Genomic DNA, 16,574 nt, shown 5'->3' on the forward strand with positions numbered 1-16,574 from the left:
TTATTTTTAAATGTTATGAACGTGTATTGTTTGATCACCAATCCAAACTATAAATACAATTTTACTTGTAGAGTTTACTGTTAAGCTTGTGGTGACAGACATGAACAAACATGAACTGAACATGAAAGTTTAACATATGAATGTATTTTTAAAGGACATCTAGAAAATGAAAATAATCATGTACTTTGTGTACATCAGTGTTTTTTTTTTCTTTTAATCACACTAACCCCTATTAAAGAACTACTGATGTAGTTGTAGTCATGTTTGCCATGACTGGTCATTTCCTCTGACAGTTTCCTGTTCAGTTTTTTTTCCTGGATTAGTTGCTGGTTTTCAAAGCTGTCTCTCCATCAGGTTCTCTCCGCAGCTACCATTGTTGCGAAACACACCTCGGCGCTCTGCAATGCCTGTCGCCTGGCTTCCTCCAAAACTGCAGACCCGGTTGCCAAAAGACACTTCGTTCAGTCGGCCAAAGAGGTGGCCAACAGCACCGCCAATCTGGTCAAAACCATCAAGGTGAGACTTCGGACCTGCTGACTGAGGTGCAAGACAACCTGGCTGTCTCTCCTCAGCTCCTCACTGACCGGGGTATCCCAGATTCTCTTGGCACAAGACGTAATTTTGCACAGGGGGGAATTTGGATATCTTCAAGTGGGGGATCTGAACGTAGGAGATTCTGCAAGTGATAGAGTCCACCACTACCCGAGACATGTGTAGACAAGACTCTTGCTTTGGCTTTCTCTTGTGTGATTTCATCAAGCTACTTCTCGTTCCTGAACTTCCAAAATATGCCACCTTTGTTAAGGTTTCACCAGAGAGAGGAATATTTTGAGGCAGTGCAAGACGACATAGCTGTGGGTAGTGGAGGGTCAGATCTGGACTGCCATTTGGTCACCAAACTGGTTTGGGTGTGATGCACTGAAAACCAACCTTTTTTATCATAAAATAAACTTGTTTTTTGTGCTTTTTGTCGCCACAGGCTCTGGATGGAGATTTCTCTGAAGAGAACAGGAACCGCTGTCGTGTCGCCACAGCACCGTTGATTAAAGCCGTGGAAAACCTCAACACGTTTGCCTCCAACCCGCAGTTTGCCAGCATTCCGGCTCAGATCAGCAACGAGGTCCGCTGTTACCAAACACAATCAGCATTTCTAAGGTGCGCGAGTCTAAACGGTGTGTTTTTCCGCAGGGTTCCGCCGCCCAGGAGCCCATTCTGCAGTCGGCCCGCTCCATGCTCGACAGCTCCACCTGCCTGCTGCAGACGGCACGCTCGCTGGTCATCAACCCCAAGGATCCGCCCACCTGGTCGGTGCTTGCCGGACACTCCCGCACCGTCTCGGACTCTATTAAGAGCTTAATCACTGCCATCAGGTGAGCCGTCCTCATGCAGGTCCACCGGTCTGCTGCATCCTAACTGACTCACACTACACTAGACACACAAATAAAAGCTCTCGCTCTCAATTTGCACTGGTTTCCACTTCACTTGAGAGCAATGGCAGCTATTCTCTTAACTCGTAAACACTCACAGTAATAAACACAGGAGAAATTCAAGTTCACTCACTCACCAGTGGTGTTATATGCAAATGGGGTATTCCTGCGCCTGCGTGTGAGGAAGAGGATATCGTGGTAATTTGTTCTGCCCCGTGGTCCGGGCCCACTTGCAGACTTCAAAGCAGATTTGACTGCACAGTTTGATCCCCACTGCAGTGATGAGACCCTCCAGGGCCCAAATTTAGCAGATTCAACCTGCAAGACATTCAGCAGAGCAGATGCTGCAGGAACAGCGTCTGCGTTTTAGCAACCTGATCGTTTCCGCTCCCTTCCTGTCCTGAACTCAGCCGTTCTTCTTTCCTCTCCTTTCTGTCTCATCCTCTTCCTCAGCCCTGATATTGTTTATCACCCTTTTTATTACATTCTCTCCTTCCCGTCTCCCTCGCAGGGACAAAGCCCCGGGCCAGAGAGAGTGCGACTCGTCCATCGATAACATCAACAAATGCATCCGTGACATTGAGCAGGCGTCTCTGGCAGCAGTCAGCCAGAGTCTGCCCAGCAGGGACGACATCTCTCTGGAGGTAGGAGAAGATCATTGGAGCACGTGTCCTGCTCATGTCTGTCCTCTCTTGCTCTAGCTGTGAAAGTGAAGGAATATCTTATTTAGAATGCGATTAGCTACTGTAGATCCTCTGGGCTTCTTTAAGATGGTCCAAAGGAACTTCTCTCTTTTTGGCCTCTGATTGAGGCACCTGAGACCGCCACATATCAATGTGTGAATGTAAACACTCCTTATTATCAGGGCTGCCCTGGCTTTTTATTTTGCTGAGCTCAGCACTGCTCTTTGTTTTCCATTTATTTCAATCGTTTTATTTCACTTTGGACCCCCACACAGATGAACGACTCCATTCAGCCCACACTCTCAGTGAGGCTCTTCAATCTCCATATGATCTGTCTTGATGATGCGTATGGTGTACATGAAGTTACTGTCACTGGAAATGTCAGTCAACAGAAGAGCTTGAAATCAATATTTTTTTATTTGAGTTCAGATTCTGACGTTTGGCTTCCTGTTTCCTTGTGACAGTAACTTTCAAATGGATTCTATGCTCATGGACGTCAATACTCGTGTCTGTGGTTAGGAACACTTTTCTGTGGGAGATAACCTCCGTATTGAATGAATCTGCATTCCTAGCGCCACCTATGGTTACGAACTCCTGACCCCAAACAGCCGATGAGTTCCCATCCAGGGCATCTTGACTCTTCTTAAAAGGTTACTAGAGAAGTTTGGTCATTCTGTGAGGCTCCTCCCCTTCCCTGGTGAGTGGACTCTGGAGTGAGGTTGGATTAGCTGTATTCTCCCAGATGAACTAGAGCAGGGGGAACTTCACGTCTCTTTGTTGAGACTGCTCCCTCCGCCATGATTGGTTTTCTGGTGATATGAAGCGATCAGCGAATGTTTTAAAGAAGCAGGAAATTGCACTTCGTTGTTAACATCGGGGCCCATCAGAAATCCACTTTTCTCCGTGTGACCAGGGGCCAACATCCATTAGACGTGTTACACGTGGACATTAGATTCCCCCTGTGAGGAAATTCAATGTGTCGCAGCAGCCAATGACAACAAAGACATTAAAGATGCACAACAAATATCAAAGACGTCCACAAAGCATCAGCATACATTTAAAAAAATGATGATTGCATTCTTCAACTGTCTTTTCAGGAACGACTTTTAGGCACTTTTTCATGCTGCAGTATTAGTAGTTAGAGCTGCTTATAAACAACCTCAGCGTTCTCTGGCTCAATTGTGTCTGCTGCCTCCAGATGCCCGGTCCCAACGTCCCTCTGTCTCCAATTAAAAAGCAGCGCGGGAGCTAATTTCTTTTTATTTCCCTTCTGCAGGCTCTGCAGGAGCAGCTGACTTCCACCGTGCAGGAAATTGGACACCTAATTGACCCCGTTTCCATCGCAGCCAGAGGCGAGGCTTCCCAACTGGGACACAAGGTTTGTAGGACAAAGAGTCGGTGGCAGCTCCCTAATTTTTCAAGGTGTCTCGTAGCATGTCAAGGAAATGCATGAGTTTGTGAGTGCTCCTTTAGCTAGAGTGATAATCTGACCACTGAGTGCTGTCATTGATGATTCCTTTTCCTAAAATAGATACCGGAAGTGGTGTGAGATGAAAAACAAATAATATAAATATTCAGGTTTTTTTTTTTATTGCATAAAAAGTTATGTTTGTGACAAGTGGAGTGTAATTTTGGTTATTCCATATTTTAAATCCAAGAAAAACAAGATATGATTACATGTTAAATTCAAGTGGTTAACAAATAGTTTTTCAAAATACTTTGACATTGAAAAATTAGTCACCAAAATAAGCCAAAATATGTTTAAACTCGGAGTGCGCTTTTACCACACATATCTCTGCCAAGCCTCTCCCAACTGTGATTGTTCTTTTCCCCCGGTATCACTGTCTCCCAAGTATTTTATCAATATATTTCGTGCTAAATATTGCGAGTGCATTAAACACACAGTAGGGGGCAGTAGTGCACGGAATTCCCTTAACACACGTTACTGAGAAAAGAAGAAGATGCAGGAAATCGGAATAACGTGCAATAATGAACAAAACATAATAATTTAATCAATAAATAAAATACAAGTGAATAATAATAACAAAAACAATAGAAGTAACTAATATGTAACAAATAAATAAGTAACCCACAATCAACAAGGGCAGTTGAAAGAGTTTATTTAATGCAGTATTTTATGATGCCAAAATGTCCGGCTTCTGCCTGTTTTAACTGGAGCTTGTCACATGACCAGGAATGACATTCATCTCTGTGAAAACTATTAGGGGAGTCATTGGGACGTATCTTTTTATAAACAAACCTTCCGGCACTGAAAATGTTGGAGACAAATAACAACTGATTCAATTCTGATTAGAGAATATTAGATATAATAAATCTAATCTTAGTAATTGTAGTTTCATGAAGCTAAATAAATCTTAAAACATCTATTTGGGAGGGAAATACTCTGTACTATGATTTTATGTGGTGAGCGTTTACTCTAAGAGAGATATGTATTCTGCAGTTAAAATAAATAATTGTTTACTTTTTTTCACATTAATTTTAAGATAATTAATGATCTTCTACTTCCTCTTTGGCTGTTTGTGAGCCAAGGACAAATGTTTTCCTGGTCTGCACTTCATCTACATCTCATGACTCGTCCTTCGTTCGTCCAATCAGCCGTCTGTCAAAAGCCAGATCATGTTTTTCCTCTGTGGAGAACGCGTCTGTGTCCAGTAACGTGGCATTTTCAAAAGAGAACAAGAGCTGATCGATCAGCATGAGCTGCGCTCCGTTTGAAAGTGATGGATATGGCGCAGTGTAATTGCTTGGTATTGATTGGCTTTCCCAGAAAACATTGTGCATTGTTTTACTTGATGAAAACAAATGAGAATTTAAATTTATGTGACACAGTGCGGCAAGACCTTTTCCATGTTCAGAACCTCCTAAGGTTTGAAACTAAACATATGATGAAAGTTTCCTTGGTCTGGTTAACCCCCCTGACCACGTGCAGATTTCAACATCAGATCATCACCTTTCTGTTCTCCTCCTGAGAGAAAAAAAATGAACAAAATGAAGTGACTTGTAATTTTATGTTTCAGTGCTTGAGTGTTTGAGTTCAATTAAGTCAGTATTTTTATCACGTAAAAACATACTTTTGTTCTCCGGCTGACAGAAGAAATGCAACCCTTGATGGCAAGCCACTTAAATCAATTCACAACTTCCAAGTTTCCTGTATAATGTAGAAATTTATGACTCTCTGATGCAGAAGTGATGCTGCAACAACGGCGTGTTTTATGGTGGACTGCTCTTATATATCTGCGTCTACATGCCAACATATACATCATGTTGTTCATCCACTATGATGAGCCTTAACATTATGACAATTAAATGTTTGTTCAGCAATTGCCTTAGATACAGGAAATGAGCAGCCATGGTTATTGTAGTAGATCTCAGAGCCATGTGGCATTTGTTTGAAGGTCACTTCAGTGCATGTGGGGAGCAGCTTATTTTCTATTGCTTCTTCTCATTTCACATTAGCAAAATAGGCTTATCCTCCTTCACCTTCCTTCTTTGTTCTCTAGTCAAACGTTCATGTCCTCCTTCATCATGAATCTCATTGGTTCCTTTTCTTAATCTCCTGCCGTCTCCAACATTTGAGCTAAAAATGGTCCAATTGGATACAATCACTTTGCTCCTGTAACAGTGCATTTGCTATTAGTTATCACACAACTAATGAAGGCTCTCCCTGACCACAGGTGACTCAGTTGGCTGGTTACTTTGAGCCGCTCATTAAGGCTTCAGTGGGCGTGGCCTCTAAGTTGAGGGACCACCAGCAGCAGATGACCTTCCTGGATCAGACCAAGACCTTGGCCGAGTCGGCGCTCCAGATGCTCTATGCTGCCAAAGAGGGTGGAGGCAACCCTAAGGTGGGATCATTTTACTTGACTGGTCCGTCCCGGAGAACATGATCTGGACTCTCCTGTGGGCCTTACGCAACAAGCTACCAGGAGCCAGAGTCTTTTACACGTGTGTCGACTTCTCTGCACCTCACAGGCGTGTCACACTCATGATGCTATCGCGGAGGCATCCCAGCTGATGAAGGAGGCGGTGGATGACATCATGGTAACTCTCAATGAGGCTGCCAGTGAAGTGGGCCTGGTGTCGGGCATGGTGGACTCCATCGCCGAAGCCATGGCCAAGGTGAGACCTGGACCAAGAGAAGGTGGTGTCATTCTAGAATCGCTCTCACATCGTGTTTTTGGGTCATTTGAGTGGGTTGTGTGAATGAGGAGCTCCATCATCCTAAGCAGAGTGAAGTAGATCCGGTGGAGGTGGTGGGAGACCTTGTCAGGATGTGTTCCTGGTGTGCCCATCAGGAAGGAGGCTCACTTCAGGAGAGAAGACAGAAAAGTCTGTCCGGAATGGATGAGGCGGCCTCTGTTTTTGTGCGCTCATTAACTTGAGAAAAACTCTTGGAAGGTGAAAAAGTGCATCGGGTGCCATGTCACCGCAGGAAACTCCGTTTTTGTCTGTCACCGGTGATTAATGCCGGAGCTTCAGGAAGTTGGTGATTAATTGCAGACGGAGCAGCCGCGACTTCGCAGTGTCTCCACCGAACTTGAAGTCACTTTGTCAATAGCGCAGTTTCCAGGGTGTTAATTTGCTCGGCAGATGAAACGAACGTCGTGTTCTCGAGAATTTCTGCCATGGCTGCGACAGCGCGCTTTTAACCACATGGTGTCGTCGCGGCAGTCGACGTGTTGAACATGACGGCTAATGATTTCCTCGCCAGCTGGCCGTCTCTCACGCCGGAGCTATTTTAAACTTGTAATTGCAACGTTTTTAATTAGTGTTTGCCTTGTCGTCCAGTCATCCGCCCTGGTGATTATGACTGCTGTCTTGTTAATGCAATTGTGGTGTTTCCTTCCTCAGCTGGATGAAGGGACGCCGCTCGAACCGGAGGGCTCCTTCGTGGACTACCAGACCAGCATGGTGAAGTACTCCAAGGCCATCGCTGTCACCGCTCAGGAGATGGTGAGAAAAGCGTCCAGTTAGCACTGTAGATGTTAAGAGTGGGATTTTCCTGCCCCTGTGTGTTTTCTAGCTCTGACAAAAAGACAGGAGGAGAGAGTCAGTGAGTTTGTTAAGAGCAGGAGTGAGTCGGGACAGTTCAGAGACAAGGTTAGAGAGGCCACATGGGTCAGAGATGTGGAGAGGAGAGGCAGTAGTGGATGAAGAGATGAAGAGGAGAACCTCATTGGTTCATCCGCATGTCCCTTCATGGTCCATCAGTGGTTCTTGATGATGATGAAGGGACATATTTTTTCGAGGCAAAAACTATCCATCTTTCTTTCCTTCCTTGCTTTTCCCCATTCCTCCTTCCATCTATCCATCCATCTGTCCTTCCCTCCTTTCTTCCTTCCTTCAATCCTTCCTTTCTTCCATTCTTGCATCTGCCCATCACTTCTTCCAGCCAGCCAGCCAGCCAGCCAGCCAGCCATCCATCCATCCATCCACCCATCCATGCTTCTCTCCTTCTTCCTTTCTTCCATCCTTGCATCTGCCCATCCCATCCCTCACTCCATCCATCCATCCATCCTTTACATTTTTTAAACGTGGAGTTAGTTTTATCTATAACATAGCAACTAAACAAGCATGTATTTGACACATCGCTGCATTGTTTCCTTCAGATGACCAAATCAGTGACGTGTCCAGACGAGCTCGGGGCTCTGGCCTCCCAGGTGACAGTAGACTACGGTCAGCTGGCTGTTCAGGGACGACTGGCCGCTCACACGGCTGAGCCGGAGGAGGTGAGCACGACCCACAAGTGCATTTCCCGTCTCCATTTCCTGTCCCTTCAGTTTCGAATTTTTGCATTTTGTTCAGGTCGGTTTCCAGATCAAGACCCGCGTCCAGGACCTGGGTCACGGCTGTATCTACCTGGTCCAGAAGGCCGGCTCGTTGCAGATAACTCCATCAGACAGCTACACCAAGCGAGAGCTGATCGACTGTGCGAGAACCGTCACAGAGAAGGTAGTGCTGAGATTTTTGCTGCCCACTTGGGATATTTGTGTCGCATTAGAGCCAAAGCAATCTCTAAGAACCATTTCAAGTGAAAAACAGACATCCACAACATCCATATCCCAAAATGTTTCTCATTTTTCATCTGATAAGTCAAATTTCCGAAGTTGTTTCCCGTTATTTCTGCAATGCAGTGCATTCTTTGAGTCAGCAGTTCACAAAATTCCCACTTTTGATGCTTTTTACATAGCAATGTCAAGCTAAGAAGCTATAGACTCAGGATCAATAGTTTTTCTAGATTACTAGATTAAAATGGATGGCCTTTATTGGTCCCAGATTGGGGAATTCCCAATGAACTTGTTTTCAACTTGTGTAAACTTTCTCTTTGCTCAAGTGTTTATTCTTTTTATCTCTGTTGGCCTTGGTTTCATTTCTTCTTCTGTCGATGCTCACATGTTGGTACCACAGAAACGATACAGTGCAGTCATTTGTGGTGTAATAACTCAAGTGTCAAAACCCCTGTTCAAGTTTAAAAACCTCCATTTTCCGTGTCACTGATCCGTCCGACAGAAAATCAAATCCAGACTGACAAGTTCAGTATTTTACTGTGAGACTGATGCCGCACCGCCGCGCTGCTGACAAGCTTTTTCTGCTGTCAAAGGTTTCTGAAATTCCCCGCTGGCTGTGGCTCTGGTCTTCTGGATCTGCAATATTTATTCTATTCTCTAAAGGATTCTCCAGTCTGACACCGTTTTGACAAAGAAGTAATATTCTGATGGTGTTGTCCAGACTGGTGTGCAAATGGACTGCTTTTAATTCCTAACTGTCAGGTGGTTTTGATTGTGGCAAGAAGAGATGTGGGGTCACTGCAGAGGTTTGGAGTGAGGGGTCCAATCCTCTTGGAAGGTCTGCAAATGCTTGACCTTTTCAATTGCATCTAAGATTAATAATCCAGTTGCCATCATGAAAAGAATTTTGGGTCTCTCCATTCTTTAACCCCATGGCTGTTCAGGTGAAACTCAGGTCTTTTTTTTTAGCTCTTTGTCAACCTCAACCCATTTCTTTGTCTGTGTTCCATACAGCCAGTGGTCGTCTTTTTGTAATGTAAAATTATAATGGATGGATATATAATAATGGATATATAATAAAAGAGTATTTCCCTCGGGATAAATTAACTAAGTATATTTGAATAAAGTGCCTTTAAAAACACCATTACATATTCATATAGACAATTATTTAAAAAAATGCACATAAATAGGTAAGCAAAAACTCATTTGAAGATAGTATGCTATCACGTTCTGCACCTATTTTCTCCTTTTGAATAATATTTGGCCTCAAAATCTGAGTTAAATTTAACACTCTCTTTCCTTCCCTTCTGTCTTTTCGTGGATTTTGGTATATCATTATACCAAAATAATAGCCCACTGAAGTAGATGAGGTGTCATGAAACAGTATTGCAGGGTTGATGAATCAGTGTCCTAATTTTCAGAGGCTGCTAGATGGCGCTCTTGGCTTAGAAGCGATGTGAGGTTTCATTGAATTAGTTGTTCAAGTCCAAAATTTTAAAGCAGTGCCACCTGGTGGCCGCTGAAAATCAGGACACTGTTTCATGAAAGCTCATCTACCCATCACCAGCCAAACCATGATATTAGCTTTTGAAATGCAGGTGGAGGTCCCACTGCCTTCAATGTCTTGGATGGTTGACTGTCCAATATGGAGTGAAAACCTCTCCAGGGAAAGAGATATGACTAATAAAGCCTGAGTCAACTATTATACTCCCACCTCCTGCTCCACACATTTCTACATGGCTGAGCGATAAAATTTTCATTTTAAATAGGAAAACAAGAACATTATGATGTGGTCTAGAGGTGACTTTTGTCTGCTTTGGTGTTAACTTGTGTGTGCATGGCTGTGTTATTTAGATATCACTCATCATGGTCTCGTCCCCACGATGATCCCCTGCTGTGTGTTCTCAGGTGTCCCTGGTGCTCTCGGCCCTCCAGGCTGGTAACAAAGGCACACAGGCCTGCATCACTGCCGCTAGCGCCGTCTCCGGAATCATCGCCGATCTCGACACCACCATCATGTTCGCCTCTGCGGGAACGCTGAACACCGAGCACGAGGAGTCCTTCGCTGACCACAGGTGACCAGCCGAGGACAGTGAAAGCAGCTCATATTTCCGCCCCTCGGCCGTCCTCCTCCTCGGACTTGACAGCTTGACCAGGGACGGTGAATTACGGGAGGAAGTGTCTGGAGCTTGGAACTACAAATTACCCCGAGGGTTTGAAAGATGGATGATGGAGAGTTGCTTCCAAGTCTGGGTTTTCTCACCACTTGAAAAATTTAGTTCTGAATGTTCACACAGGAAATAGCTGGAGATGATGGCGTCATTGGACAAGCTTTTATTTTGGAGTGCCTCTGATGATAAATTCATTCTCTAGCACCACTTATTTCCTTGCTGGACCGGTCACCTGACACGTAGGCTCACACCTGTGAACAGTTAAGAGACATCAGTTAAAGGTTCTTTAGGTTGGTTCTTTAGCGATGAGCCACAGTGTAAGCTGCACACTTCTTCTACATGTAGCCTTTGTTGATGAAGTGAATGAAGCTGCACTTCTAAGGTCAGACCGTGACTCTCATCCTTCCTCTCAAGAAGCAGCAGCTGTGTGATGAATAAGACTGAGGAGAAATGAAAGTGCTGCTTTGCTTTATCTCTCAGCTCATTTATATCACAGCACTTGAGCCACATGAGTCTGAAGATGTTTAATATCAGTATTGAAAATGAGAGTGGAGCCTAGATTATTAAAGAAATGATAGTAAATAAAGCACAAATGTGTTGAAGCGAATTAACTACCGTCTCACGATGTTCTGAATTCTCTCAGGGAAAACATTCTGAAGACTGCAAAAGCTCTGGTGGAGGACACCAAGATGTTGGTGTCGGGCGCCGCTTCCGGTCAGGAGCGTCTGGCCCAGGCCGCTCAGTCTTCAGCCAAAACCATCACTCAGCTTACTGATGTGGTCAAACTGGGAGCAGCTAGCATCGGCTCCGATGACCCGGAGACTCAGGTGAGTCCAGTGGAGGGAGCTGTCTCGGCTGGATGACTTTTGCAAAGATACTGAAATACTTTTGTTTTCTGCAGCCTGAATTGTTGTTTTTTTTTGGCATTAATTGTTGCTAAATCGTATCAATTCATTATTGATAAAGTGAATAGATTAGTGACATATTCCTGCTGAACTTTTTACTAGTTTAACTCGTTCAAACTTTTAATTTTGCCGAACTATCACATGAATGTTGAATCCATAAGTATATGAATATGGTAAAAATACCACATATACTTTTACTTTGTTGGATTAATAAAAAAAAGACAAATTCTTTGGACAATGTGCAAAAAAATAGTAATTAAATCTGTATTATACAAATAAATTATTTTTTGTGTTTTATTTCAGAATTCTTAAATAATTCCATTTATACATTTTTTACCTAGATATTGCAGTTCTGCCAATTGAGTTACACTTCCAAAGGCAGGTCTGAGGAATCTAAAACCGTGAAGTGGACTACAGAAGTGTGTGGCTCTGTTCTCCAGGTGGTTCTCATAAACGCCGTCAAAGACGTGGCCAAGGCGCTGGCCGAGCTCATCAGTGCCACCAAGTGTGCTGCTGGCAAGGCGGCGGAGGATCCGTCCATGTACCAGCTGAAGAGCGCCGCCAAGGTGAGCGCTGCGGTGCGTTTACTGGACCCCAGAGGAGCAAAGCATCGTGGGATTGACTGTTATCTCTCTCTGATGAGGCCGAAACTGGCCTTCTGGACATTGTTTCTCATTTCATTTTAGTGTTTGTGTGTTTGAGTTTTATGAAGCCTTGGAAGTGACATAAAGTCACGCATGTCACATCCAAAGAAATAAACACATGGATGTCACTTCTATGGCTCTGTAGAGTTTAGAGTTAACTTATTTAATAGTTAAGAACCAATGTATATGAACAGTACTTGCAAGTGGAATAGGGCAAAAACGAAGTGGGTTTGCTACTGAGTATTATGCGCCGCTTACTGGACAATTGTGGAACTACATGTTTTCGCTGTGGAATCTCCGCCAGATCATGCGTTTAATTATTTTCCTCTTCACACTAATCTCACTCTCTACAGCCGCTTCCTGCAGTTAAAAGATAGTGGTGCCTGTTAACAACCTCCACGATGGTCTGTTGTGGGGATGGGTTTTATGAAATTGTCTCTCATTGTGTGAATGTTTTTTTTAATGTTGCTCTCAGGTGATGGTGACAAACGTGACATCATTGCTGAAGACAGTGAAGGCTGTGGAGGACGAGGCCACACGAGGCACCAGAGCTCTAGAGGCCACCATCGAGTGCATCAAACAAGAGCTGGTGGTGAGTTGAATGTAACATTTGCAAAGATCATATGTTGGTGTTGAGCCTCATTTCGTCCTCCGGATGATCGAGGCTCACCTTTTCTGTACTGCAGCTGTTCCAGTCCAGGGACACCCCTGACAAGACCACCACCCCTGAAGAGTTCATCCGCATGACCAAGGGCATCACCATGGCAACAGCTAAGGCGGTGGCTGCCGGCAACTCTGCTCGCCAAGAAGACATCATCCACACGGCCAACCTGAGCCGCAAGGCCATTTCTGACATGCTGATCACCTGCAAGGTTCGTGTGAGGAGAGACACGTCGTAATGGAAAGTTTGTTGAGAGTTTTTGTGCTGTGGCGCACGGCGTTAAAACGCTCCAGTGAGGTCGGTATATCTCCTGCAAAAGTCGTTCTTCTACTTTACACATGTACACCCTTATGTCTCTGTAACCATGGTGACGACAGACTGCTCTTCCTTCCTGAGTGAGACAGTTTCATGTCTATCTGTAGAAGCATCCTGTCACTAGTCAATGACTAGTTTCACCTAGGGATCCGTCAGGTTTCAAAAATGATGCAGTCATTCAGTGCATTCACTTAAAACACACCTTAATGGAGTGATGAATTCTTCTAGTCTTGTTTGGTCTAGTCTTGGTTGTCATGACGACGGTTCAATTTAGGTTTTTTTTAATGTCAAACTGAACACATCCTCATCACGCTCAAAACATCTTTTCTGAAACTTCAAAAATAAAGAAGATAATGGTGTTCTTCTGACTTGACCAGAGCAAGACATGTTGTTGTAGTGACGTCCGTGTCCGCCAGAGGGCCCCCTACTGCTGGGAATGATGACCAGTGGTGTTGGCGCGTAAAACGCATCGAGATGTTTGTGTACAATTCAAGTTAAAACATAATAATAAGCCTTCAGATGTTCAATAATGCGCCAGTATTGTCTGAACCTGCTCTTTCTTCCAGCAAGCGGCGTATCATCCAGAGGTCAACGAGGAGGTGAAGAACCGAGCGCTGGCGTACGGCTCCGAGTGCACCACTGGATACATCGATCTGCTGGAGCAGGTTCTCATGGTGGGTCCTGATCCCAGGCTGGTGGAGGGTGTGGATCGATGCTCTTAAACAGGTCGAATGTGATCTCAGGTTCTGCAGAAGCCCAATGCGGAGCAGAAGCAGATGCTGGCAGTTTGTTCTAAACGAGTAGCAGGAGCTGTCACCGAACTGATCCAGACTGCTGAGGCCATGAAAGGTGACGCACACACACACACACACACACATGATCAAACATGTTGTTTTTCGACTTGTCCATTATATCCAAGCCATGTCACTCTGCAGTGTCCAGAAAGCTAGCAACACGTAAAGTCCCCATGAGCTCTTGTGGCTTTTACTAGGTGCTGGCCATAGCGCCCCCTATAGGTGGTGTGACTCTGTTGATGTTGGTTGCACAGTTCAGTGTCTTAAAAACGAGAGAGCAGGTTGAGAACAGCTTCGCTGCATTAAAGTAACCTCTAGTAACCCTGGTGTCCTCCTTCTCTTGCCACAGATGCAGGTAAGTCAGCTCGGTTCCTCTGACTGACCTCAGCTGCTCTACACTGCCGCTAACATCTTCTTTCATTTACGAGTCCAGCGGCTGTCAGGCTTCTGCAGCGCACACACACACACTCGCTTCCATCATCACGCTTCTCTTCATCATTTACCACCCCTTTTTTTTTTTTTTTTTTTGATGAGGTCGTCACTCCATCTCGTGATTGGCTGCTTGTGTCTCCTGCAGCTCTGCATGTGATGATCTGTGGTGTTGTACTTCTGGTGTGGCCACATGTTGTCGTGAGGCATGGTCCGGTTCCGTCATGTACCACAGCTCACCTTGTGAAAGTGCCTTCCCCTCGCTGCAGGTTCTGAGTGGGTGGACCCCGAGGACCCCACGGTGATCGCTGAGACGGAGCTGCTGGGAGCGGCAGCTTCTATCGAGGCGGCGGCCAAGAAGCTGGAGCAGCTCAAGCCACGGGCCAAACCCAAGGTGAGAGACCAGGAGTCCAGCTGACCCATCAGTCCAGTGCTTCAGGGTTCCTCACAGCAACAGGAAGAGTGACACTCTTGTCAGACACCAACAGTATTTAGTGTAACATAGTGTTGGAATGGTTTGCAAAACACTCACAGCTCAATGGACGAACATCAAATGAAGTCTCTCAAGTCAAAAGGCAAAATTGGTGAGCACATAACAGAATGTGAAGAGGAAGACAAAATATACAAGTATTAGTACAAATAAGTATAGTACAAATATTTCAGCTGATAAAAGTTGTTTGAACTTGAGCACAAGCCAGGGAAACGGCTGGATAACACAAAATGATTTCAGAGAAATATCACTTAATTTTAAAGAATTGAGCTCTGCATAATTTTGGACCTAAAGAAATGACACTGGTATATGTTTGTAGAAAGTCTGCCTTTCACCTACATTACTGTAGATACACCAAAAGGTGTATTTATTTTTGCAATAGCAAAGATGTGGAGCGACTGTGTAGTGTAGATTCACTTTTGAAATGGGAGAAAAAAAAAACCTAGCAGTTTGCCACGAGAGAAAAATGGTTGTACTAATGAAAATTAGCATGTCACTGCGTAGTATTTTCTTTTGTCAGTCATTTAGTCTTTATTTCTTTTCCTACTTCACATTTTTCTTAAAATGTATGATTGATTATTATTGAATACTTATTTAAGAATCATTTGTATTTTTTCCCACTTTGATATATAAGTACATGCATACATTGTCACAGTTAACCAGCGCCGAGTCCTGGTCAGGCTTGCGGGGTGTGCTATCCCAGCTGTCGGTGGGCGAGAGGCAGGAATACACCCTGGACGCGCCACACACACCATTCATTTCCCGACTAAATTTGCATTTTTCTGACCGTGCACCTTCCAGTAAGCCCGAGCTCAGACAGAAATGCTGTTCGCGGTCTGGCCACCAGAGGTCAGTGTAGACCACAGAAATGGCTTTGCTGCGTGAAAGACTGATAAAACCGTTCAAATTCATTTAGATGTATTTGCTACTCTAAGGCGCTACAAAAACAACAGTGACAGTAAAAGACATGAAGAGCAATTTAATAACTTACATTTACTGATGTTTGAAATAATTCCGAAACGCTGCTTCAAAGTGAATGAGTCTACTGTGTCATTTGTTATCGCAACATTAGCAAGTGTGTTGCTCCGTGACGTCCTCGTGTGGCTGTAAATCTCAATGGTTTGTTTCCATGTTCCGTCTCTTGTGTCGCCCCTCCATCTTGTTATCAATCAGATTACAGTCACTTCCTGTCACATCCCATCAGGCCGTAGCTCCCCGCACGTCCATCCCTCCCTCCCATCATTCCTCCCCTGCCCTCCTCTCCTCCTCCTCCGGTCGTGTTCCAGTATACTCCAGAAACCCAGTATACTCTGCTCCCAGTAGACCCCTCCACCCGCCACCCCTCCACCCCCTTAACCTCCGGAAGCCTTCTCTGCAGGGCTCTGTCTGATATGTTTGATATATTAGGTTGTTTATCAATCCCAACTATGTATCAAACATATTCCTACAGTGTCCCGCTCTGTCTACAGACTGTGCTGTCTTTCTTCCATCTACACGGGACACGACTGTAGATGTTGTCCTGCAGCTGTCGGTGTGTCCTTTTCAAATCAAAGCAGCCAAGATTCTCATTTAAACCTTTTAGACAAGTTTCATATTGAAACATGGAACTCTTGTTTTTTTTTTCTTCAGAGCAGAGGAGGGCTGGTAAATTTACCAGCTGTGACTGTTGTGAGCGGCGGTCAGAAGGACTGCCACTAAAATAGTGTTATTACGCCATGACATGCTCATATTTGTTATTTGGTTCTATAATATTTAATTTATTTCTTAAGTTTCTCAATGTAAATATTGGAAGGTTTTTTTTCAGTGGTGAATATCTTTCTCACACAACCATGGGTGAAATTGAAGTTATACAGTGGAATTAAACATGACAGTAAGCCACTGTATTACGAGGGTTTTCTTGCTGTTGCCACACATGCATGTGTCCAGCTGGCTCACACCTGTTTGGTGTCACCTTGAGAAGTGTGTCTCCCTGCTTCTCGGTTGAAGTGCAGAAAGCAGATGCCCACCTGATCGTGTGTCTCTCCCG

General features: G+C 44.5%; 1 protein-coding gene across 3 annotated transcripts in view; it reads left to right on the forward strand.

The window, feature by feature from the left end:
- LOC128758525 (talin-2) overlaps positions 1–16,574 on the forward strand; it is a 90,344-nt gene that overhangs the window by 70,962 nt on the left and 2,808 nt on the right. For 2 of the 3 annotated variants that reach the window (XM_053864550.1, XM_053864549.1), the window contains 18 exons: positions 355–516; positions 980–1,120; positions 1,189–1,370; positions 1,939–2,071; positions 3,387–3,488; positions 5,806–5,976; positions 6,104–6,250; positions 6,983–7,084; positions 7,741–7,860; positions 7,937–8,083; positions 10,048–10,214; positions 10,954–11,137; positions 11,656–11,781; positions 12,335–12,451; positions 12,546–12,731; positions 13,402–13,509; positions 13,579–13,684; positions 14,328–14,452. In XM_053864550.1, the coding sequence (XP_053720525.1) occupies positions 355–516; positions 980–1,120; positions 1,189–1,370; positions 1,939–2,071; positions 3,387–3,488; positions 5,806–5,976; positions 6,104–6,250; positions 6,983–7,084; positions 7,741–7,860; positions 7,937–8,083; positions 10,048–10,214; positions 10,954–11,137; positions 11,656–11,781; positions 12,335–12,451; positions 12,546–12,731; positions 13,402–13,509; positions 13,579–13,684; positions 14,328–14,452 (2,526 nt within the window). Of the gene's footprint in view, positions 1–354; positions 517–979; positions 1,121–1,188; positions 1,371–1,938; positions 2,072–3,386; positions 3,489–5,805; positions 5,977–6,103; positions 6,251–6,982; positions 7,085–7,740; positions 7,861–7,936; positions 8,084–10,047; positions 10,215–10,953; positions 11,138–11,655; positions 11,782–12,334; positions 12,452–12,545; positions 12,732–13,401; positions 13,510–13,578; positions 13,685–13,978; positions 14,453–16,574 lie in introns of those variants that run through there. The other variant, XM_053864551.1, reaches the window with a different exon arrangement.

The sequence above is a fragment of the Synchiropus splendidus genome, chromosome 5 (genome assembly GCF_027744825.2).
Source record: "Synchiropus splendidus isolate RoL2022-P1 chromosome 5, RoL_Sspl_1.0, whole genome shotgun sequence".
NCBI classification, from domain to species: domain Eukaryota; kingdom Metazoa; phylum Chordata; class Actinopteri; order Syngnathiformes; family Callionymidae; genus Synchiropus; species Synchiropus splendidus.